At 31.1% G+C, this 21,776-nt stretch overlaps 2 protein-coding genes and 1 pseudogene across 3 annotated transcripts; 1 reads left to right on the top strand and 2 right to left on the bottom strand.

Annotated features, from left to right (window-relative positions):
- Nucleotides 1–739: 739 nt before the first annotated feature.
- On the bottom strand, nt 740–3,683 carry LOC149886757 (uncharacterized; annotated as a pseudogene). Its single transcript, XR_016453776.1, has 2 exons — nt 2,175–3,683; nt 740–2,003 (listed from the first exon to the last, which is right to left on the bottom strand). The product of XR_016453776.1 is annotated as an uncharacterized LOC149886757 (transcript).
- A 6,388-nt stretch (nt 3,684–10,071) lies between these two features.
- On the top strand, nt 10,072–12,655 carry LOC145189686 (V-type proton ATPase subunit F-like). The gene is made up of 5 exons (XM_090091692.1): nt 10,072–10,278; nt 11,509–11,590; nt 11,797–11,879; nt 12,004–12,126; nt 12,530–12,655. Exons 1-5 carry the CDS (start codon nt 10,234–10,236, stop codon nt 12,557–12,559), a joined length of 363 nt encoding a protein of 120 aa, XP_089947818.1. The 5' UTR covers nt 10,072–10,233; the 3' UTR covers nt 12,560–12,655.
- Nucleotides 12,656–16,626: 3,971 nt separating this feature from the next.
- Nucleotides 16,627–19,376, bottom strand: LOC149886756 (uncharacterized). Its single transcript, XM_090091430.1, has 3 exons — nt 19,039–19,376; nt 17,801–17,868; nt 16,627–17,634 (listed from the first exon to the last, which is right to left on the bottom strand). The coding sequence occupies exon 3, from the start codon at nt 17,032–17,034 to the stop codon at nt 16,627–16,629; it is 408 nt and encodes a 135-aa protein (XP_089947556.1). The 5' UTR covers nt 17,035–17,634; nt 17,801–17,868; nt 19,039–19,376.
- Between the last annotated feature and the right edge of the window lie 2,400 nt (nt 19,377–21,776).

The following is a 21,776-nucleotide window of genomic DNA, read 5'->3' as shown; positions in this document are numbered from 1 at the left end:
TTTGGGAAGATTTGATAAAATTAGTACTTAATTGTTGAAGGTGTTGATTGTGACGAAAATTTGATTTTATTCTGAGTTGTTGTGCATATTTATTTAAAAATGGCAGCCGCATTAGGAAGGAAATTAGCGAGAAGGAGAGCGTTATGAGTAAGTTTTGGAAATTTGTTGGGAGAAATAAGAGAGGAATTAGAGAGTGAGAAGTTAAACTGTACAAAATTAATAGGTTTAAAAAATGAAGACCTCAGTAGAAAAACCAGCGTTGTCACATTATTCTTATTTTGAGATAATCAATTTTTAAAGTTCAAAACGTTCTTTAAAATTTAATTTATGCACTGCTTTTTAGTTTTATGTATATACATATAGATTAACTATACTTATATCAGATTATTTTTTAAAAAATAAAAAATAAATATTTTTTCAATGTTTTTTTCGGAAACTAAAGTTCATTATCAATAAATGGACATCACTGACTTTTTCCTTGGAATTTTTAAGTGGCGTAATTACTATTTTTAGCCCTTCTTTTTTGTTTAAAAACAAAACAATATCTTAAAAATGGGCTCTTAATGATGTAAGGGGCCTCAGAAGACAATTGACCCTGTTGTTTCTTTAGCTAATTTTTTTTTGTTATCCTACTGAAACGTCTATGGGAAGTTAACATCTATTGTGGAGCGATAGATTTTTTTTATCTAACAAAGTCAAACTAATTAAAACTAACTAATTAAAAATATAAATTTTAACACAAATTAATCAGAAACATTACTATACATGAAATTAATGAGACCAGCATGAAATTAATGAGAAATATAACCATAATTAAAATATATTTTTCTAATCAGTATCTGAATCTTCTGATGCCGAATCTTGTGTTTCTGTGTTTGAAGTAACAAGATTATCAAAAAAACTGTGATTATCAGGTTTACATAGACGCTTCAAAACTTGTAAGTCGTTATACTTGGCAGTACTTATTGGTAGAACTGAGGAATACATATTAAACTGATTGAGTGCAGTTTCTGTTTGATTATTTTGTCTATGTTTTACCAAAGCAGTATTTTCAATATTGCCATTTCAGTTGTTATGAAAGAGAAGCAGTGCAGGGTGTATATCTTGAATGACAAGTTCTCTGACTGGTCGAGTTTTTATCGGACATGCGCACTTATAATATTGTTTCAAGTAATCAGAAAATCTGAAAAAGTTTACATTGAAAAAATTTACAACATTAAAAGGTGAAGGTTTTTTTCTGCAATTCTTAAGAATCTGACGCCAATCCTCAGGAATTTCAACATTAGCCTTTATATTAACATTTGTCATTTCACGATCGCATTCCATATAGGAATGACCTCGTATAGGAAATGACATTTTAATACATTTAAAACGTTTTTGAAAGTGAACCATCCAATGCAAAAAACGAAACACAGTGTATTAAATGAAAAAAATTTAAGCTGTCTTCGGTAATACACATCATTAGTTGATTTATTAGGCAAGGGTGAATTCTTCTGAAAATCAAAAGCAATAGCTTCAAACATGTCTGAGTTTTTTGCTCGTTTTTTTGCATCTGACTTTCTGTTATAAAATACAGCAGCTTTTTTTGTGTGAAAATCATGCTCTGTTTCAAGATCTTTTTTTTTTATTAAGTTTGATAATATCTTGACCAACTGCATTTAAAAGCTCTTGGTCAGTGTGTTTTATATTTACAATGAACTCATCACAAGCTAAACAAGTGTCTTTTCGTGGAAAGCCAAACCCAATATTAAATTTATTGTTAAAAACTACTCTGTATGTTTCGTATCCTAATTTAACAGTTGGGTAAGCATGTTTGAATAGTTCAAACATTTTGGAGACATTTAGATCTTCAGATAAGTAAATTGTTTTAGTTTTTCCAATAGCATAATGAGATGACCTTCCTCTGAAAGAAGATATATGTTTTTGGATAGCTTCACTGTTACTTTCGGTTATTTTGTGTGGCCAATTTTTATGCTTGCCTCTACCATTGATTGGAGGGTGACCTAAAAGAACAAAATGACATAATATTCATATACACAAATATATATATATATATATATATATATATATATATATATATATATATATATATATATATATATATATATATATATATATATAGTTTAGTTCTTAAGTTAAAATATTATAAATAACTTCTTTAACTATTTACTAACCAGTTGTAGCAACTGATTTCCTTATTGATTCGATCCTAGCTTTTGTAATTCCGAAAAAAGACATCATAGCTTTAATGCAGATTGGAACTTCGATAGCTGATTGTGCTCTTTGCACCCTTACACAATAAGAATATGAAAAATTGTGTAAGTAAGTTTTATCTGCATCCTGTCGTGGTCTTCTTCTGTTAATGTTTTGGATTTTTATTAGTGTGGATAAGTACGCGTCCTGACTATTTTTTAGATGAATATTCATTAAAGTTCTTAAGTTCGTTCCTTTCCTCACTACTAATATTTTTAAAACATACAAGTCGAATAGAATTACAGTCTGTCCCAATAATGTGGCTCGATAAATTGTGTATTTATTTTCTATTTTTGGAATTAATATTAATCTTTTTTTTTTCTTGATTTTTCTGTTACCACCGGACTATCATTACAAGCCATTTTGTTTTTTGTTTACTTTTTTCCGCGGCTTTTTATTCAACCAATACTTGAGGTATTAAGGAATCACGTGGTTTCGTAAACTATAAAAACTTCGGACAACGCAGGTTATTCCAAATGTAACCCTTGACATCACCGATTGTTCCATTTGATCATGTTTAATTTTATCCTCTTTTTTAATGAGTGGACTAGTTTTTTCACTTAGTAATTAAAATAAAAGATGAAATAAGATATGCTTGCTTGAAAAATAAAAGTTTCTCAAAAATTTCAAAAATGTGACATCGCTGGTTTTTCCACTGAGGTCTTCAAATGATTTAAGCGAGAGTTATGAGAGATTAAACAATATTGATGAGGAAATATTAAATAATTTAGATCAAGAGGAAATTGAAAATGACGTTTTGGAGAGTGCGAAAGTAGTTGAGTGTTATCATGAGTTGATGGCTGGAATGACACTATAAATTAAAAAGTATAAAAAAAATGAATCAGATAAAGATTCTGCTAAAAGTTTAAATAAATCAAAGTGTCTTTTACCTAAGTTAGAATTGCCAGTTTTTAATGGGAATTTCTTAGATTGGCGGGGTTTTTGGGATCAATTTAATTTATCAATTCATAGGCATGAAGGTTTAAATGATTTAGATCGATTTAACTATCTAAAAAAATATTTGTCTGGCCAAGCATTGGCCAGACAAATATTTTGAAATCTTGGCTAATCTTGACTTACAGATACGGGAATACACAAGTTTTAGTTTCAGCACATATGGATTCTTTGTTAAAAATGAAGAAAATTAAAGATTTCAATGATCTAGAAGAGTTAAGAAAACTTCGTAATGATATAGAGAGCTGTGAACGTAATCTTAGATCTCTAAAAATAGAAACAACAACTTACGGCTGTTTGTTAATTCCTATCCTTAAGGAGAAAATGCCTGATGAACTTTTGATTTTAATTTCTAGAAGATTTGCAGGAGAGTTGTGGACTTTAGATAGACTTTTACAATATTACAATGAAGAATTACAAGCTAAAGAGTGTTGTGCCAAATATCTTTTAAAATCAAATTATGATAAAAATGAAAATAAAAATTTGAAATACGATTCTTTAAAACAAAAAAGCACAGCAAAATTCTTCTCATAATTATAGAAACAAAAATAACTTTACAACATCAGGTTTTCATACACAAAATAGAAGAGCACCAGAACAAAGAATTTTACAATGTGTATATTGTTCAGAAAACCATAAGCCTTCTCACTGTTTAAAAGTAACGAACTTAGATTCAAGAATTGAAATTCTAAAAAAGCAAAGGAGACGTTTCATCTGTTTAAAATTAGGTCATATATCAAAATTTTGTCATTCTAACTATTCATGTTTTCAATGCAATGGAAAACACCACATTTCTATTTCCAATAAGAGGCAAACCCAAACTAGTGCAACTCTTGTAGGTGTGTCTGATAGCATTTTGCTACAGACAGCAAAGGCTAAGTTTTTTTAATTAAGAGAGCGAGTGTGAAGTATTCAGAATATTATTTGTTATTGGTAGTCAGAGGTCTTATGTTACCAAAGATGTATGTGAAAGATTGAAATTAAAACTATAAGGCAAGAAGCTGTAATAATAAAAACATTTGGTCAATTTAATAATTCCAGGGTTAAAAAGCTCGATGTTGTTCAACTTAAGGTAAAACATAGAAATGCTAATTTGTATGTGTATGTCGAGCTGTCGAGTGTGCCAGTTATTTGTAGCCCTTTGCAGAGGCAAGAGATATCTCGAGCGTGCAAAATTTACCAACATATTTCAAAGTTAATTCTAGCTGATTATGATGATGGTTCCAAAGATTTTCCTATTGACTTGTTGGTAGGCTGTGATTTGTACCATAAATTTATGACAGGTAAAGTTATTAGAGGGATTGAAGGGTGTCCTGTAGCTTCTTCCTCTGTCTTAGGATAGGCATTAAGTTGCCCTATGCCTTCTGTAAAAAATTTTAATGAGAAAGTAGTTATGAATTTACGCGTTGATGCTAATTTAATAGAAAATGTGGAAGATGTTTGCAGTGAGATAGATGAACTAAGGAGTGGTTTATGAAAACTTTGGAGTCAGGAGAAAATGGAATCTGATGAATGTGTGATACATAAATTCGAAAATGATTTATGCATAATGGTGAGAGATACGTAACTAAGCTCCCTTTTAAACCAGATCATAATTGTTTACCAGATAACTACAAAATTTGTGAGATTAGACTGAATAGGTTTAAGAGGAAATTGAGTGATAAGAATTTGTTAAGTGATAATGACGCCATTTTTAAAAAAATATGAAATGAATAAAATTATTGAAAGAGTTCCTGACAATGAAATCGCTAAGGAATCAGGAAAAACACACTACCTAGCACACAGGCCAGTTTTAAGAAAAGAAAAGGAAACTACTAAGATAAGAGCAGTATTTGTTGTTCCTGTTCTAACAATGGATTGTCCTTGAATGATTGTCTTTATTCAGGACCGAATCTATTATCCAAAATATTTGATGTACACTGCGATTCCGATTAAATTATATTGCCATATTAGCAGATATCAAACAAGTTTTCTTAAATGTAGAAATTTCTAGTGAGCATAAAGATTATTTAGGATTTCTCTGGTATAAAAATGTGGATTTCGAACAGGACTCACAATTTATTGTTTATAGGTTTTTAAGAGTAGTATTTGGACTGACTAGTAGCCCTTTTTTATTAAATGGAACAATAAGACATCACATTAAAAAATATGAAAAATCTAATGGTAAGTTTGTAAAAAGATTCGTTGAAGGTTTATACGTTGATGATGTTACATCTGGAACGGAAAGTGTAACGAAGGGTAAAGAATTTTATAAAAATTCTAAAACAATTATGTCTGAAGGTGGTTTCAATTTAAGGAAATGGAAAACAAACAGCGAGGATTACAGAACTATTTTGATTTTAATAAGAAAATAATATGAAATAAGGAAATTAAAAATTCTAAAAGCAACCTTGATGACAGTACTTACTTAGAAACAGAATTGGGTAAAAGTGATCATGAGTATAAAAGAGTTTTAGGAACTGAATGGGACTCGAAAAATGATGAATTTATTTTCCAAACTTAATGACTTTGTAAAAATGTCACGGGAACTTAAAACAACAAAAAGAAATTTCTTCGGCACCTTAATTTCGGCATCAATTTACGATCCATTAGGCATTGTTTCGTCTATAACAGCCAGACTAAAAACAATTTTTCAAATTTTGTGTAGAGATAAAATAGAGTGAGATGCAAGTGTGAGTGGAGAGATTGAGTTTAAGTAGAAAGAATTGTCGAGAAACGTTGAGGAGCTGAGTGTTCTAAGAGTAAAGAGATTTGCTTTTGTTAGAGTAGAGAAGAGAATAATTTCGGCATAGTTACATGGATTTTGTGACAACTTAAGAGAGATATATTGTGTTGCTAAGAGAAGACAAGTGTTGCTGTGAGAGCATTTTTTTTTTTTTGAAGCGGAAACAAAGGTAGCGCCATTGAAAGAGTTGTCTGTTCCTCGGTTAGAACTGTTGGATTGTTTGCTGTTGAGCAATTTAGTCGGAGAAGTGAAACGAGTATTAGAAAATTGAGTAATTATTAGTAATGTTAGTTGCTGGACAGATTCTGAAGTGGCTTTACATTGGATTTAAGGGAAGGAAAAAACATGGAAACCTGGGGTGGAAAATCGTGTAATTTTGATTAGGAAAGAGGTTGAGAGAAAGTAATGGAGGCATGTAGCAGGATTAGAGAATCCAGCAGATATTCCAACTCGTATGTTTTGTTTTAAGCTATTGAGTGATCGTTGGTTATCTGGACATAAATTTTTATGTAAGGATGAGTTTGAAATAGGATTGTTTGATAGTGAGAATAGTTTGGATGTGGACGAAATTTTGATTGAGTTGAAGGGTGCAGATACGATAATTGAGAGTCTGAGTAAATTAAAAATGGTTGAGGCTGTGAGTAGTGGTAATATTGGTGTTCTGATTGACATTAAAAAGTATAGTACATTGAACAGACTTATAATGGTAGCTAGAAATGTGAATAGATTTACAAGTAATTTGATAAAAACAATTAAGAAGAACAATGGATTAATTAAAGAAAGCATATTAACACTTGAGGAATATAATAAGCCATTTAATTTATGGTTATTAGTTGAACAGTTTTATTTACGAAATCAAGATAACTACGAGAAGCTAAGTTTATCCCTGAAGTTGTTAATTGACGAAAAAAACATACTGAGATTAAAAGGGTGATTTAGAAATTCGATACCAAGTTAAAATGAAAAATATCCGATTCTTTTACGTAATTGATAACATAGCTACTTTACGGTGTTAATTATTCGGGACGCCCATAAACGTGTCATGCATCATGGCATTGAAATGACATTAGGTCAAGTTAGAGCAAGGTTTTGGATTGTTAAAGGAAGAAAAACGGTCAAGGATGCTCTGCGCAAGAGTGTTATTTGCAAGAAGATTAATGGAAGAACAATGCTGCCTCCCCCAACTCTAGACTTACCTGATTATCGTGTTAATGTTTCTATGTTTTCTTTTCAAGCTGTTGGTGTAGATTTTGCTGGACCCTAATATGTAAAAAGTTATTTAAAAACTGATGCTGTATATAAGGCTTATGTTTTGATTTTGACCTGTGCGTCTAGTCGTGCTGCTCATCTGGAATAAACTCCTGACATGAAGATCCCTGCTTTCCTCCGAGCACTCAAACGCTTTTTGCAGGCAGGGGCATACCTGATAGCATTACTTGTGACAATTTTAAAACATTTCAATCTATTGAAGTAAAAAAGTTTTGTTTAAATAATAAGTTTAATGATAATAAACAAGAAAAGGTACTAAAAGTAAATGATGTTATGTTAATTAATGGCAAAGATATGACACCCAGAAGTCAGTGGAGAATGGCAAGAGTTGTGGAAGTTATTGAAGGAAAAGACAAAGCAATTCGTGGAGCAAACTTAAAGGTTATATCAAATAAAGGAACATCTAAGATATGTTTCCTACCTGTCCAAAAATAAATTCCTCCGGAGATCGATATTGAACTATATAGGAAAGATAAAGATAATTCGAAGAAAAATGTCTGTGCAGTTGAAACCGAGATTGGGCAGAATGATGCGGCGCTCAGGTCAATTAATAAACGTCCAACCCGACAGGTAGCTCTTGATGGACAATGTCTAAGACAATTAAAAGACAAATATTGTTGACAAGTCATAAGGGGGGAGTGTGTTTAAAGTGACAGTAAAAAATTAATTATTGTAAAGAAGCATGTTGAAAATAATATTTATTATTTAATTATTGTATGCGGGTGTTGTTAAATATGGTATTTGTAACTTAATTATTGTTATTATTGTTAATGGTCAATTTATTGATGCGTGCTCTCCACAGACCTCGTTTTTTATTATATATTCTGTTGGTGGAGCAGCATAGACACTCTTGCATTTTATACTAGCTTAAATACATTGTCTCTCCAAACGATCAGTTTTAATCCACGAGATTTTACAACATGATTGTGTAAGTGATATAAAATAAGTATCATTCTTGAATCCCTCAGGTGAAAAATACCATTTAATCGACATTTTTTTAAAAACAGTTATAGTCATTTCTTTGCTTAAAAAAACCTTCAAGTTTTTTATGATGTAGTGACCTCTTGAAACTTATTTAATTGAATAAATTCACCTGTTCAGGCCAAAAGGTTCTCAAATTAACTCTAATTGTCGGCCATCATTTTTTAAAATGGGAAGTTTACCGCAACCCGTGGAAATTTCGAAGACTAAAAAAATATTGTTTATACATAAGTTTTCTTATTTTCCCTATCTATCTACTTTGCTGTAAATTTGTAATACTTTGCTGTTATTCTTTATAATATTATATATGACATATTACATAATAGTTACGCATTTTTTTTGAAAATGAGCTTTTTTTAAAATGGGAAGTTTAACGCAGCCTATGAAACGTTTGAAGACTAAAAAAAGAACTGTTTATATATAGGTTTTTTTTTAATTAAATTCTGCTCAGCAAACCGATCTATTACCAAAAATTCACGTTGAATAGTTTAAAGGTAATCATGTTTTGAGACAGACCATTTCAAATGCAATCAAGTATGCTGAAAACTACTCTGGCTTGGATAGAGCCAAGGAAAATGGTCGTATAGCCAAAAAGTTATCAAAAAATATTAAGTGCCTAAAACCCATGTTCATCAATAGTGACGGAAGCTTCACAAAGACACGCTGCTCAAAAATTCGAATGAAGTCTAGATTTGATCAAATCTATGTTGAAAATAAAGACAAGTATCAATTGCCGCAAGAAAGAAATATTTACTGAGGACAAGCAAAACCGAATTCGCAATTGCTGCGATTGCCAGTGTCGGAATCTTCAAGGAAAATCAATTATCATTGATGACGAGTCTTGTTTCACTTTTGCGTACAGTGCAGTTAACAGAAATGATGACTTCTACTTGAAAAACAAAAAAACTATATTTATTCAAAATGATCATCGTTCTGAGGACAAAGACTTATTCTGGCCCTACCTAGCTTTATCAAATTACGCAGAAGCGGTTGTGTGTGAAAAAAAATCAAATTGTGTAAGAAACCGATAACCCGCTAAACACTGGAATGTCGCCCAGTCGAAGATTTCTGGAGTATTTTGAAAGGAAACATCTACGAGAAGAACTGGCGAGCAAGAGATCTTAATAAACATTTTGGATAAGTAAAAAGGAATGGAATATGTTTTTTGGAAGAATTTGAAAAACACTATATGTCCATTTTATTTTTACAACTTAATTTCTCTGCTTCAAACTTTCCTTCAGTAGTTTATTTCTACAACTTGATTTCTCTGCCTCAAACTTTCCTTCGGTAGTGCATATCCGTTTTACTTTTCTCCCTTTTTTTTTTAAAAAAAACGTTTTTTTCGAAGCCTTGTGAAAATATTTTTTCATTAAAAAGTTTTTTTTTTTTGTTTTTAGTCTTTGTATTTAGTTTTAATCACATCTTTTATTAGAAGTAATAACTTTAATCGCTCAGATACTTCCAACAAATTTAATAGTGGTGATCAAACTCATTAAAATTATCAAGTTTGAAATCAATGTCATTTATTTTTGTTAGAAAAAAACATAAAAGAATATGTTCACCATTAAAGTTCGACTAAAATCATGAAAAACTACCCTACCACTGTGTTTTCTATATTTCTGAACGTTAATGCTTTCTGTTCAAAACGCTTCAAACTGTAAACACAAAACGATAACTTAATATATATGTATAAATTAACAAAGAAGGTGTAATGGAGAAAAGAAAAAAATGTGTAAGTTAAACAATAAGTTGATTATATGAGCAATAAAAATATTTCTGTTGATATCAACATTTAGTTATTTCGCCTTCTTTTTTCCGATTTGAAAAAGGAGGCTGGAGGGGGTCATGATGAATAAGCAAATTTTTCGAATATTGGCAAATAACATTAGCAGGTACACAAGAAATACCGGTATACGCTCAATTCGAATAAATAAATATTGAAATGTCAGGCGTTGTCAGGTAGATTTTTAGCTAAAGATAATTTGCTGTTAATTTATTGTGTGCTCAGTTAAAGTTTAAAGAAAAGTTTGAACATAAAAAGCGTTGAAAAGATGGCAGCTGCTAAAGGGAAAGTTATTTCAGTGATTGCTGATCGGGTACGTGAAATATTAGATAAATAAACACGAAGCTATATATATACCTACGAGCATGATTCTCTTCATATGTTGTTTATATTCTTATTTTGTAAATCTTTTTTATTCTTCTAAATTTGTTTCATAAATAGAAAATTTCAAGATACTGGTAATTGCATTTAAAATGCAGGAAGTAACATGTTTTTTTCACTATAGCTTTAAAGGTGCAGTCTATTATGTTAATGAAAGACAGAAGAAAACTTTAAAGACCTACAACAAAAACTAATTAGCTGTTGTAACCTACTGCTGTAACAAAAATAAATGAAAAAGTCAGCAGTAAAAGAAAAATATTTCTCAAAAACTAAAAAAAACTTCAAGTATGCCTTACAACTGGGATTCTCCTTGAACTGTGTTATTTAACACTTATTGTATTGGTAATGTCTAATAATAAGATATCAAATCTTTAAAGTCTATTCATAATAAGATATCAAATGTTTATATCTTTAAAGCCTAATAATAATAAGATATCAAATAAGATATAACAAATCTTTAAATCTAGTAAAAAAACAAACAAAAACAAACAGTAATGTCTAAATATGCATTACTATTTAATATCTTATCATTGCTAGACTTTAAAAATTCTTGATGTGATTTAAAAATAAGTTATTCTAAAGTTTTTTTGAGAAGTCAATGTAAACCTGCCTCTATACTTGTGACTTAATGTAATTTTATGTTAGGAATAGATGAATAATGCTTATTTTTAGGGTCTATTGACCTAAGAGCTAATGAGTATTTTTTCTTATTTAATTCAAATTGCTTCTTATAGTTCATGTATGCCAAATTTATTTTAAAATCTAAATAAACTGTCAGGTATTAAAATTATTATAGGCTTTATAGTACCTGATTTGAAAATGGTTGTAGAAAAAATTAGGTTGGGTTCCTCTTATCCAAACAACTTTCTTTTTAACAAATCATTTTGCTTTTAGTTTTGCTAATTTTTTTATTTTAGATATTAGTTTTATGAGTTTTTTTATTAGTAGCTAGATAATAGTTTAATGTAATTTAACTGTATAACTAACTTTTGTGCAATCAAATCTATTGCCACTACGCATACAGTATATTAAATATGTTTTTATGCTTTTTTCCCTCTGTTAGTAAAAGTTTGTAAATGTTCAGGATTTTATTCTTACAAGAAGTTTTTACAGTAAATATATTTTTGCTAACAATTTATTAACTTACGGAAATATACTTTAGGACACTTGCACTGGGTTTCTTCTTGGTGGAATTGGTGAAATTAATGCAAAGCGACAAAAAAATTTTTTAGTTGTTGGGAAAGGTAATGTTTTTAATTGTTAATGTTACCAAAGTTTTTTTCTGTTTAGTCAGTTTTTGTTTCCAAAATAAAGGTCCTTAAAATGTTTGATTAAGTAGATAAATAACATAACTGTTCCTAACCATACTAAATTGTAATGGAAAAGTTTGCCTAATTTAATTATATTACAACAAAATAACTTGTATAAATACAGATAAATTGTTTTTTAGAAACAACTGTTCATGAAATACAAGAAGCTTTCACCAAGTTTTCTACACGATCTGATGTTGCCATTATACTCATCACACAAAAGGTACTTTGCATGGTAGTTTAATTAATTGTAAATTAAACTTTACTAATACAAAAAATTTTACTACAAATACCATTTTAGATAAATTACTATTAGTTTTATTTACATCAGTATGAAACTATCATAGATTGCAGAGGAAATTCGTCATGTAATTGACCAACACATTCTACCTATTCCAGCAGTGTTGGAGATTCCGTCTAAAGATTCCCCATATGATGCTTCAAAAGACTCCATCTTAAAAAGAGCCAAGGTAACAGTATAACAATTACTATAATTTTTTTTAAGAAATGAGAAAACACAACTATCACTAAATCTAATCAGCAATCAAGCCATTCCTCAATCCTCCATCACTTATACTATCACTTGGAACAGCCACAATATTACCTGTAGATTAACTTTTTCTTTGTTTACAATTTCTTAACATATGTTATATCTAGCTATAAAGTGGGTCATCGTTAACAAGTCATAAACTAACTAGTGTGCCTAAAGTGATGCTATTGAGCATAAATTTTGGCACATGAGCTGTATTGTGGCTACCCTTGCTGCACATAACCAATACTATATACAACAAACTATTTCCTGACATTACAATCCATATGCTATTAAAAATGGTTTTTTTAATACTTAAGAATTTCTCAATTTCTCTCGTTTAGGGTATGTTTAGCTCAGAAGACTTTCGTTGATCGTATTTATTTCCTAAATGCATTTATGGATTATTGTTAATAATAATTCTTATTTTCCTTTGTAAATCAGTGAATGAATAGTTTGAATTTTTTAAATTCTTTTTTTCTTTTTGGATGCTTGAACCTAGGAATAAGTTTCTTAAATAAAGCTCCCAATGTTCTCTAAGTATGAATAATAATAATCTTTTTACACTCTTCATAGAGAACTTATGCCTCGTTTTCCTTCCACCAGAAAAATTTACAATTACACTTTAACAAACAATCAAATAGGAAAACATCAAAAACATTTAAAAAGTAAAATTATGTGACATATTTTTATTTGCAATAATAAAAGAAATAAGTCAGAATCCGAGATAAAACAAACCATGTTGCTTTAACGAAAAGGCGAAAAATGTTTTAAATGTTTTAAACAAAAGCAAAAGTACCTTCCCAAAAGAAATCGCGTCTCTAATTGGCCAGGAAAAAAGAAGGGTGAAATTGATATTAAGTGCTCTAGGCCTTGAAAGGTCTTACCATGAAATCGTTTAAATGATTGTCTGCAGCAGAGAATCGTAAGCTTGCATAATTCACTGATGCAACAATTGTACTGACATACAAGCTGCCCAACATTTCACACAACAGTAGCAGGTATCTTCTTTTTGCCTAAGCTCAGATGATTTAAACCATGATGTTGGATTTATCCATGAAGTTATTCATAAAACAATCGATTATATCAAAACTAATCTTTGTCCCATAATCACAAAAAATACTTTTTTTCTGATAGCTGTTCTGGACAGTGAAAAGACTGCAAACATCTTTATAATTTATGTCACCATACTGAAAATTTTTCTGTTAGTTAGATCTGGAATTTATTTACAATAAGTGATGGCAAAAAAATATATAGTTCAGAATCTGAACTATATATTTTTATTTGATATTTGTATTGTGATATTGTAAAATTATCAATCTGAACTTCAGATTGATAATTTTACAATATCACAATACCCATTGTGCAAATATGATGAACTTTACTGGCTTCGTATGGTTTACAAAACTGATATATTAATGATTTCATGGTAAAATTCATGCATCCCGATTATTCTAGATCTATAAATTATATTTTCAAAATGCTAACTTTAAAAAAGCGTAGAAATTTGCTTAGTCTACTTTAAAATTAAAAAATGATCAAAATTTTGAATTGGTTTATTTTCTCTTTATTTTTGGATTCACTACTTTCAAAAATGGTTAGATACCAATTTTCAGCCAATATCTTCCGAAATAACTTGAATTATTCAGGAAAAGGTACCACTAAAATATTCATAATGGAACGCATTGGCCCGAAAAATAGCATTTTTTAAATGTTCGAAGTAGCATATCTTTAAAATATACCAAAATCGTCCTTTTATATTCAGGTATAACATCTCTTTTTTTATCTAAAAAAATTCAAACCCATGAGAGTTGTGCAACTCCAGGAACTAATGAAAGTGTAACCCATTGTGAAAAAACAGAAAACTTGTCTTTGCCCTTTTAAAATCAAAAAAATGACTGCTAAAAATCTTTGTGTTATTTTCTCTACGTATTTAGATTCAGTAATCTCAAAAATGGTGAGGTACTACTTTTCAGCTGTCTTCTTTCATTAGAATTTGAATTATTCAAAAAAAAGTGATGCAATAAAATCCATCATGACAGACGTGAACAAAAAATATTGCATATTAGGCTAAATTTCAAAACATCATAACTTTTAAATCATTTGGAGTTAGGAGCTCGAATTTTAGATTTTTTTATGTTTAATTGATAGGTACCACTAGTTAATGTTTAAAGGAAATCTGAGGGGGTGAGTGGAGTGTCTGCCCTATTTTGATATGGAATTACCCAGAAGTAACAAAGTTCACTAAAGCTACAAGATAACAAAATAACCAACAAGTTCACAATTACTACAATGTAACCAAAAAACCACAATGACTACAAGATAGCTTATCTTTTAGTTTGTTGGTTATACACACACACACACACACACACACACACACACACACACACACACACACACACACACACACACACACACACACACACACACACATATATATCCTTTATTATTATACTGTAAATGAACTGGACTAAGGCGCTACTGCAGTTTCTCCCTCCCCCCCCCTTTTTTTTTTTTTTTAATGATTGATTATGATAGAGAATTTTATGCTAATTCAGAAAAGTATAAAAACATAGACCTGAAAATCAACGGAAAGTGCTCTAATTTGAAGTCAAAGTTGTAAAAAATCCCACTAAAAACACTAATATTCGCCATTTTGAAAATATTAAGTTAATGATCTTTTTGCTGACAAAAGCAGTACATAAATAGCATGGTTTTTACGTTAAGAAAGTCGTTAAAGTATGTTTATCTTGAGCAATTTTTTATGGCAATGAAAATAGCCGTTTTTTTGATTTATTAGGGAATAAACTATATTGCAAGTAATGTACTTTTGTAATAAACTTTAAAAAAGAATTCTACAGTTTTTTTTCCTAAAAGAAGAACTTTTGAAACTTAGTTCATAGTTGTTTTATCATATGTAAAATTTAGAAAATGTAACCTTCAAACCGTTTTTTTTTAATAAAAAAAACCAGCGTACGATACAATAATGATTATTCATCAATTTGTCTACATTCTCACATTCTACGTTCAACCTTTATTTGAAATCTTCCATTAATTTCATTTCGTTATAACACTTTCGTTATAATACTTTAAAACAATAATTCAAAGGCTAATGGAAACCAGGTCTGTTTATTGCGCAATGTAACGGTAAGGTGGGCTGAAAGTATTGTAAAAAAAAAAATTTGCAAATCTATAATTGGCAGGGGGTGGAATAGTTGCTCCATAGTAGCGTTAGTGAAAACAAAAAAGTAGAGCTCATAAATTTGTTGGTCTTGGGGTGCCCCAACACTATTGAGATATCACCAATTTTATGCAATTTTGTAATTTTCTGACATTTTACATACAACTAAGCAATATTTAATTTAATTACTTAAAATACTTGTACTACACAGTACACAAGTACACACTATACATGCAAATAAAATGTTACAGTCTGTATTGTGCTTTGTTGTCAAACGTTTTCATTTTCTGGATTCAATACCAGAACGGATAAATCCGTCTCGTTGTTCAGTGCAAACTGCCGCCGATGCCTCAGTCACTAGACGAATATGTCGCTCGGTGCAACAAGATGTTCTCAGAATGGCAAAAGTAACCGTTTCTGGCAATTACGGGATCAACGATCACTTTGAGTTCAAGTTTCATGTATCTGGAAAACTGTATTAGTCTCCACATATGTCGCGATATTAGTCTCCATATATGTTCTTCCGTTCACGCCGACCTGAGTTTAATGTGGAACCATAACGGTGCATACACAGTCATGACATACGTGACAAGTTCCACAAGATTCTCGGAAGGAATAGCTGTCGCTACATATAACCGAAGCAGCCTGTTAGCAGTAGTCAACCATCTTGAATGTACCACCGGCCTGGGCTTTTGCAACGCAAGATCTTCAAGACATTTCCCAGTCTCCACTGCTTTACACATGTTGAACAAATATTTTTGATCCGTGCTCAAGTCAGCACAATCCACTGGAGGACAGTTGTCAAACTTTATAGCCACAAATGGTACAACGGGCAATTCTTCACATGTCGGCAGTAAACTTCAAATGGGTCCAGAAAACAATTTTGGACCACTCCTAACTCCATCAAGATGAGTAATCAGATGCCTCAGCGGTAATTCATTTGTATGCAATAAGCAGACGAACCACTGAAGCGGTCTGCCAAGGCGCTTTTCAAGCAAACGAATCACACCTTGGTGTGTGCCGGTATTGACGTTGGTGCCGTCGCACCCAATAGCCATTAGATCCTCTGTTTTGACTTTGTTCTCTTTTAGAAAGTCCCAGATACCTGTAGTTATGCTCTCGGCTCCTCCACTTGAAGGTGTAATGTGGCCTAGATACTCTGAATTTGGCTCGCGAACTAGACACACATGTTTTTCTACAATAATCTGTCCATGGTTTTTGTTACCTTTTCTAGTTTGCACTCTGGTCTTATCTTTGCGGTCATTGAAATAGAGTCCATTCAGTTTTTGCTGGAATGCCTGGGTTTTGTAATCGCTTTCTGACTTTTCGCCGTTCTCTGCCAAGTTTATTCTTATCTATTACCATTGATGTGTCCCCCTTGTGTATAAGATCCACATCTTGCAATGTTGCACTGACAATAGCTGCTGCAAAACGACCTGGAAATTTATATCTATCGCACATCTTAGCTACATTTGGTAGTTCTAGTCGCATTTGTTTCTTGCACTGCTTGTTACCAATATCCAATACTTTACTGTCAGTAGTGTCAGTGGTAACACTGAAATCCGGATCCATTTCATCCATTCTTGAGTCGTCCTCATCAGACGTTTCCGAAAAATTTACATCGTCAACTTGTTCATCAATTTTTATACATTTGCGATGTTTTTCCATGAAATCATCAACTCGTTTTTGGCGTTTTTGTTGTTACACGAGTTTCTTTGTAGTTCTTACATCAACGCCGCCGATCATCATTTTTCGTTGATTTCGTTGGTCCGTCAAGAAGCTTCTCTCCGCAGGCGGCACCTTCTGCTCAAGTTTGCATCTGCAACTTGGAAAATCGATACATTTGCAGATTGCAATATCAAATAGTTGCAGATCTGTTTCGGTAGCAAATCTTTTAAGTCGCTCGGTGTATGCCGGATCACATTGTCTGGATTTATATGGTTTTAGCAAGTTTCTGTAATTGCTGTGGAGCATTCTGATTTTCTCTACAATTCTCTTGTGTGATATTACCGGGATTGACGCTTTGATCCATATATGCTCGATATGTTGCGCTGTTCTTTCTGCGACTGTGGAAACTACAGGATCCGGAGCACTGTCTGTCACTTTCATCTCTTGTCGTATCTCCAAAAAGGTTCGCATTGTATCCGACTTTGTTGGCAGCTGGGTCTCTTTGGCTCTGGACAGATAACCGAAAACCGGACAGCATTGAGACTTTCTTGTCGGCTTCTTCGATGCGCTGCGGGGTGTAGTATTGCACTTTTCCGTTTCCTGAAAACATAAACAACACGAACTCAGTAATTGCTGAGAAGCGGCCGATGCATGTAAACCTAAACCCTAACCCCAACTTTAACTTTAACCTTAACTCTTCTCAAGTTAGCAGAGTTACGGTTATGTAATAATTCAATAACGTAATAAATATAGTTGTAATGCTTACCTGAGCATTAGTCAGATTCTTTGGTTTGCTACTGGGTGTCATAATAACTTCCGACATTCTTTGTTTTGCTGAAAAGTACATTAAGTAAATTGTATAGTATTTACTTTATTTTCGTTTTGAATGAGTGGTAATAGAGAAAGCATAGTTTATTTATAACAGTCTGTTGCATTACCTAACTATCTGACTCTGTTTCACTGCCCTTAATTATAATAATGGTTGCTTTTGGTACTACTTCATTGGAAGCTATACCATTTTAAAACCAAATTGGGCCATTTGGCAGTCATAAAATTGGAACTCCCTGGGGCACCACAAGATGACTTCCAAAATTCAAAATATTTTGCACAATAACTTATAAGATCATGGAGCAACTATTGCACGCCCTGCCGTTTCCTAGTTTTCAAGACAATTTTTTCAGCCCACCTTAATGTAACGGTAATTAATTTTCGTTAAAAATGAAAGCGTTTTGAAAAAAAATGGCGAATATTAGTGTTTTTAGTGGGATTTTTTACAACTTTGACTTCGAATTAAAGCACTTTCCGTTGATTTTCAGGTTTATGTTTTTATACTTTTCTGAATCAGCATAAAATTCTCTATCATAATCAATCATAAAAAAAAAAAAAGGTGGGGGGGGGGGAGAAACTGCAGTAGCGCCCTGGACTAAATAGTAACTAATAGTCTTCTCTGAGCATGTATGAGTAATGAAACACGACTTGGCATGGAATGAATAAGCGCCTGATACATATTTTTAACTCGAAACCAAATGTTAGTGATGGATTCAATCATTTTTTTTTTTATGCGTGCAATCACTAATTCTCAACCTTAGCTTTGATAATATGCCACAGATTGGATTTCGTTCTAACAAGTTCCCTGACCACTCAAAAATTTTAATGCTATTGTCTATCATACAAATAATGACTTGAATTGAGGTCATTATTGTTGGAAGATCCCGTTGTTGTTCGCAAAAACCTTCGGGATGTTTTACGTGTTGTTCAAAATGTTTAGATCAAATGGGTTCGCCAATCGTTCTGCAAACGAACTATAATCTCTGCCACGTACTTCAAAGTGTAACTCATCAGAAAAAATCATCTGCATCCAGAAACAGACGTTCTAATGTCAATATTATTGACAGAAAAATATGAATAGTATTAACAATATGACGATAACTTTAAGTATTTAATCATAATTATAGCCGTAGCTTTAAATAAAGTATCGATATAAAGTTAAGAAGTATTACCTACCTTGCTCTAAACTCTTTTCTGCAGTGTTTGTGTTGTTAAGCCCATGCCTACTTCTTCATGGCCAATGTCAACAATTGCTTCTATCGTGGTTTTCTTGCGGGCTTTTCAGCGTCAACCAAGCGTCATCTAATCGTTCTTGAGCTCACAGCAATCTTATGCATCTTAAGATAGCATTTTAACTGCGTGTTTATTTTCTTGGAATCTTTGAAGTTCTGTTGCAGCAGAAAACGATCATCGCTTGTATTGGTTAAACGATTGAACTCGCAGCAATTTTTTCTGGGTTGAGAGAGTCACAGTTTCTTTGTCCAGTTTGATTACGATATTTAAAAAATAATACCATTAAGTTAAAATTATTCATTATACAGTAAAATAGTCTACTATTTAATTGTATAATAAACTATACTATTTTAGAAAATATATGTAATAAAACGGAAATCTTATTAACAAATAAATTAATGTCTTTAATCAATGACTTTAAAAAAATAAAAAATGCTGATATTCTTCAGTAAAACAGTGCAGGAAATGATTATTACAACTGATCATCCATCCTGCTGATCATGCCAGGATCAGTTATCTTATTCGAGTATATAGTTATAGTAATAACCTTAATAAACTCCTTTCTTTTCGAGAAATATAACAGAGTAAAGCAACAGAAAATTCCGCAAAAAGATACCTCAAAAATCTGACCACACGAAGCCTCCTCTTGTGTTGATAAATAAGCTATTTTGTGTTCAAACCGCAGATATTTTTATTAAAGATTGGTTTGTCCGTTCTACATTTTAGAATGTTTTTGTTCGAAAACTTTCAAACATAAACGAACTTTAGCCTTTTACCACCGTTTTAGTGAAAATAGCGAATGAAATTGTATGCGAGCAACTAATAATTAAAAAGGAGAGTAAGAGTTGTCAACTATATAAATAAACTAAGCATCAAGAATTTTACAGAGTTCGACAGCTAATAAAGCGAAAGAATTTTGTTCCACATAATGTTATTTGTGAAAAACAATTATCTGTTCCCACCTTATCTCTAATCAGTTCCCACCTGATTTTTAATCTGTTGAAATTTGACCCCTAATTATCTGACGACCAAGTCAATCCTAAATTTGAATTGATCCCAAGAAGAAAGTGTTATTGTTGTCACTAAACGAGAAAAGAGAGCTCATAAAAAGCAAACAAAATTTTAATTCCCATTCTACGTTGATGAATATTTTTTTGTAATTTGTGCGAAATTCTAAAGTAAATTGCGAATTTTACAAAACCAATGCAAAATTAAAAAACGTTGAATATCAATTTTAAGATGAATATGATTGAAATAAAGAAACTTTAAAAAAAATTTCAATTTCTGTACATTTTGGTGGACTTCCCATCAGGTGGAGTCCTCCCTGCTCGCAGATGTAATGAGACTAAAGTATCTTCCTTTAAAGCATAATTTTAGATCAAATATTTTATAGAACAGTTATAATTTGTTTGAAACCAAAGTGGTGGGGCACAATGTCGAATTTTATGATGATCATTTGACTATATCAATTTAATTCAAAAGTTTGTCTTTATTCTTGACATAAATCACCTTTTTATGATTTAACATAACATTTGTATCAGTATAATAAAATAGATTATGTAAATGCTCTTGGTCAAGAAATTTTTTATTTAGTTTAACACGAGGAAAGAGAAGAATGCTCGGTGGCTTGGACGGTATAAACGAGTTTAACAATATGAAACAAAAATTAACAAGTATCTACAGTATCACCAACAAATATGGTACCATAACACAGTAAATTTTTTTTTTAAGTTTGATTTATGACAGTGACACGGCGCCTAATAGGGAAGTGGACCATCTATTCCAGTGTTTCTATTTTTTGGGTAGCCTAGGAGTAGACTTTGAGTTAAATATTCTTTTTTTTTTGATTTTTTTTTCTCTTTTGGCAGTGGAGAAACGTTATGATTCGTTTTTATTCACATTGTATGTTTAAAACTGATGTAGGAATTAGTTTCGTAACTCCTTGTATAATAGAAACTAAAACGCTAATCCTTATCAAGAATCATCTTTCTGTTTGTAATCCTGAAAAGGCAAAGATTTATCCTAAAAAAGAAAAGAAAAGTTAAATCTTAAAAAAAAATTAAAATAACTAAAGTGATAAATAGAATGTTATGTGACTTCATTTTTTCTAGCAAAAAAAAATTCTCACTGTACATGACTGTAAATGCTTTGGAAAAAAAAATTTATCAATGCGCATGCGCACGGTTGTTGATAAACAAACTTGCTTTAGAAACACGGCTGAGATAATAAATTTTGTTTTAAGTTTAGTCAATCCGTCCTGAATATTTGTTATAAATTTTATTTAGAATTTTTGTATTTAATTAGCTCTTTACGATGCAAGTTTCTCTTAAGCCGCTGATTAATAAAAAGCAATAAGACAAAAGAAAAACTGGTTAGACTGATATTTTGACTGGTTATATATATATATATATATATATATATATATATATATATATATATATATATATATATATATATATATATATATATATATATATATATATATATATATATATATATATATATATATATAAATATAAACACATACATATGAGCTAAGTAGATTTCTTTTTTCATATGTATATGTATGTATATGTAAGTACATATTTATATTATATACATATATATTAATATACATACACACATACATACATACACATACATACATACATACATACATACATACATACATACATACATAC

This window comes from Hydra viridissima, unplaced genomic scaffold (assembly GCF_058129835.1).
Source record: "Hydra viridissima isolate aposymbiotic clone 2 unplaced genomic scaffold, HvirCarnegie_v1 scaffold_6, whole genome shotgun sequence".
NCBI lineage: Eukaryota > Metazoa > Cnidaria > Hydrozoa > Anthoathecata > Hydridae > Hydra > Hydra viridissima.
The sequence above is the reverse complement of the archived record's forward strand: the minus strand, read 5'-3'. Positions and strand labels throughout refer to the sequence as shown.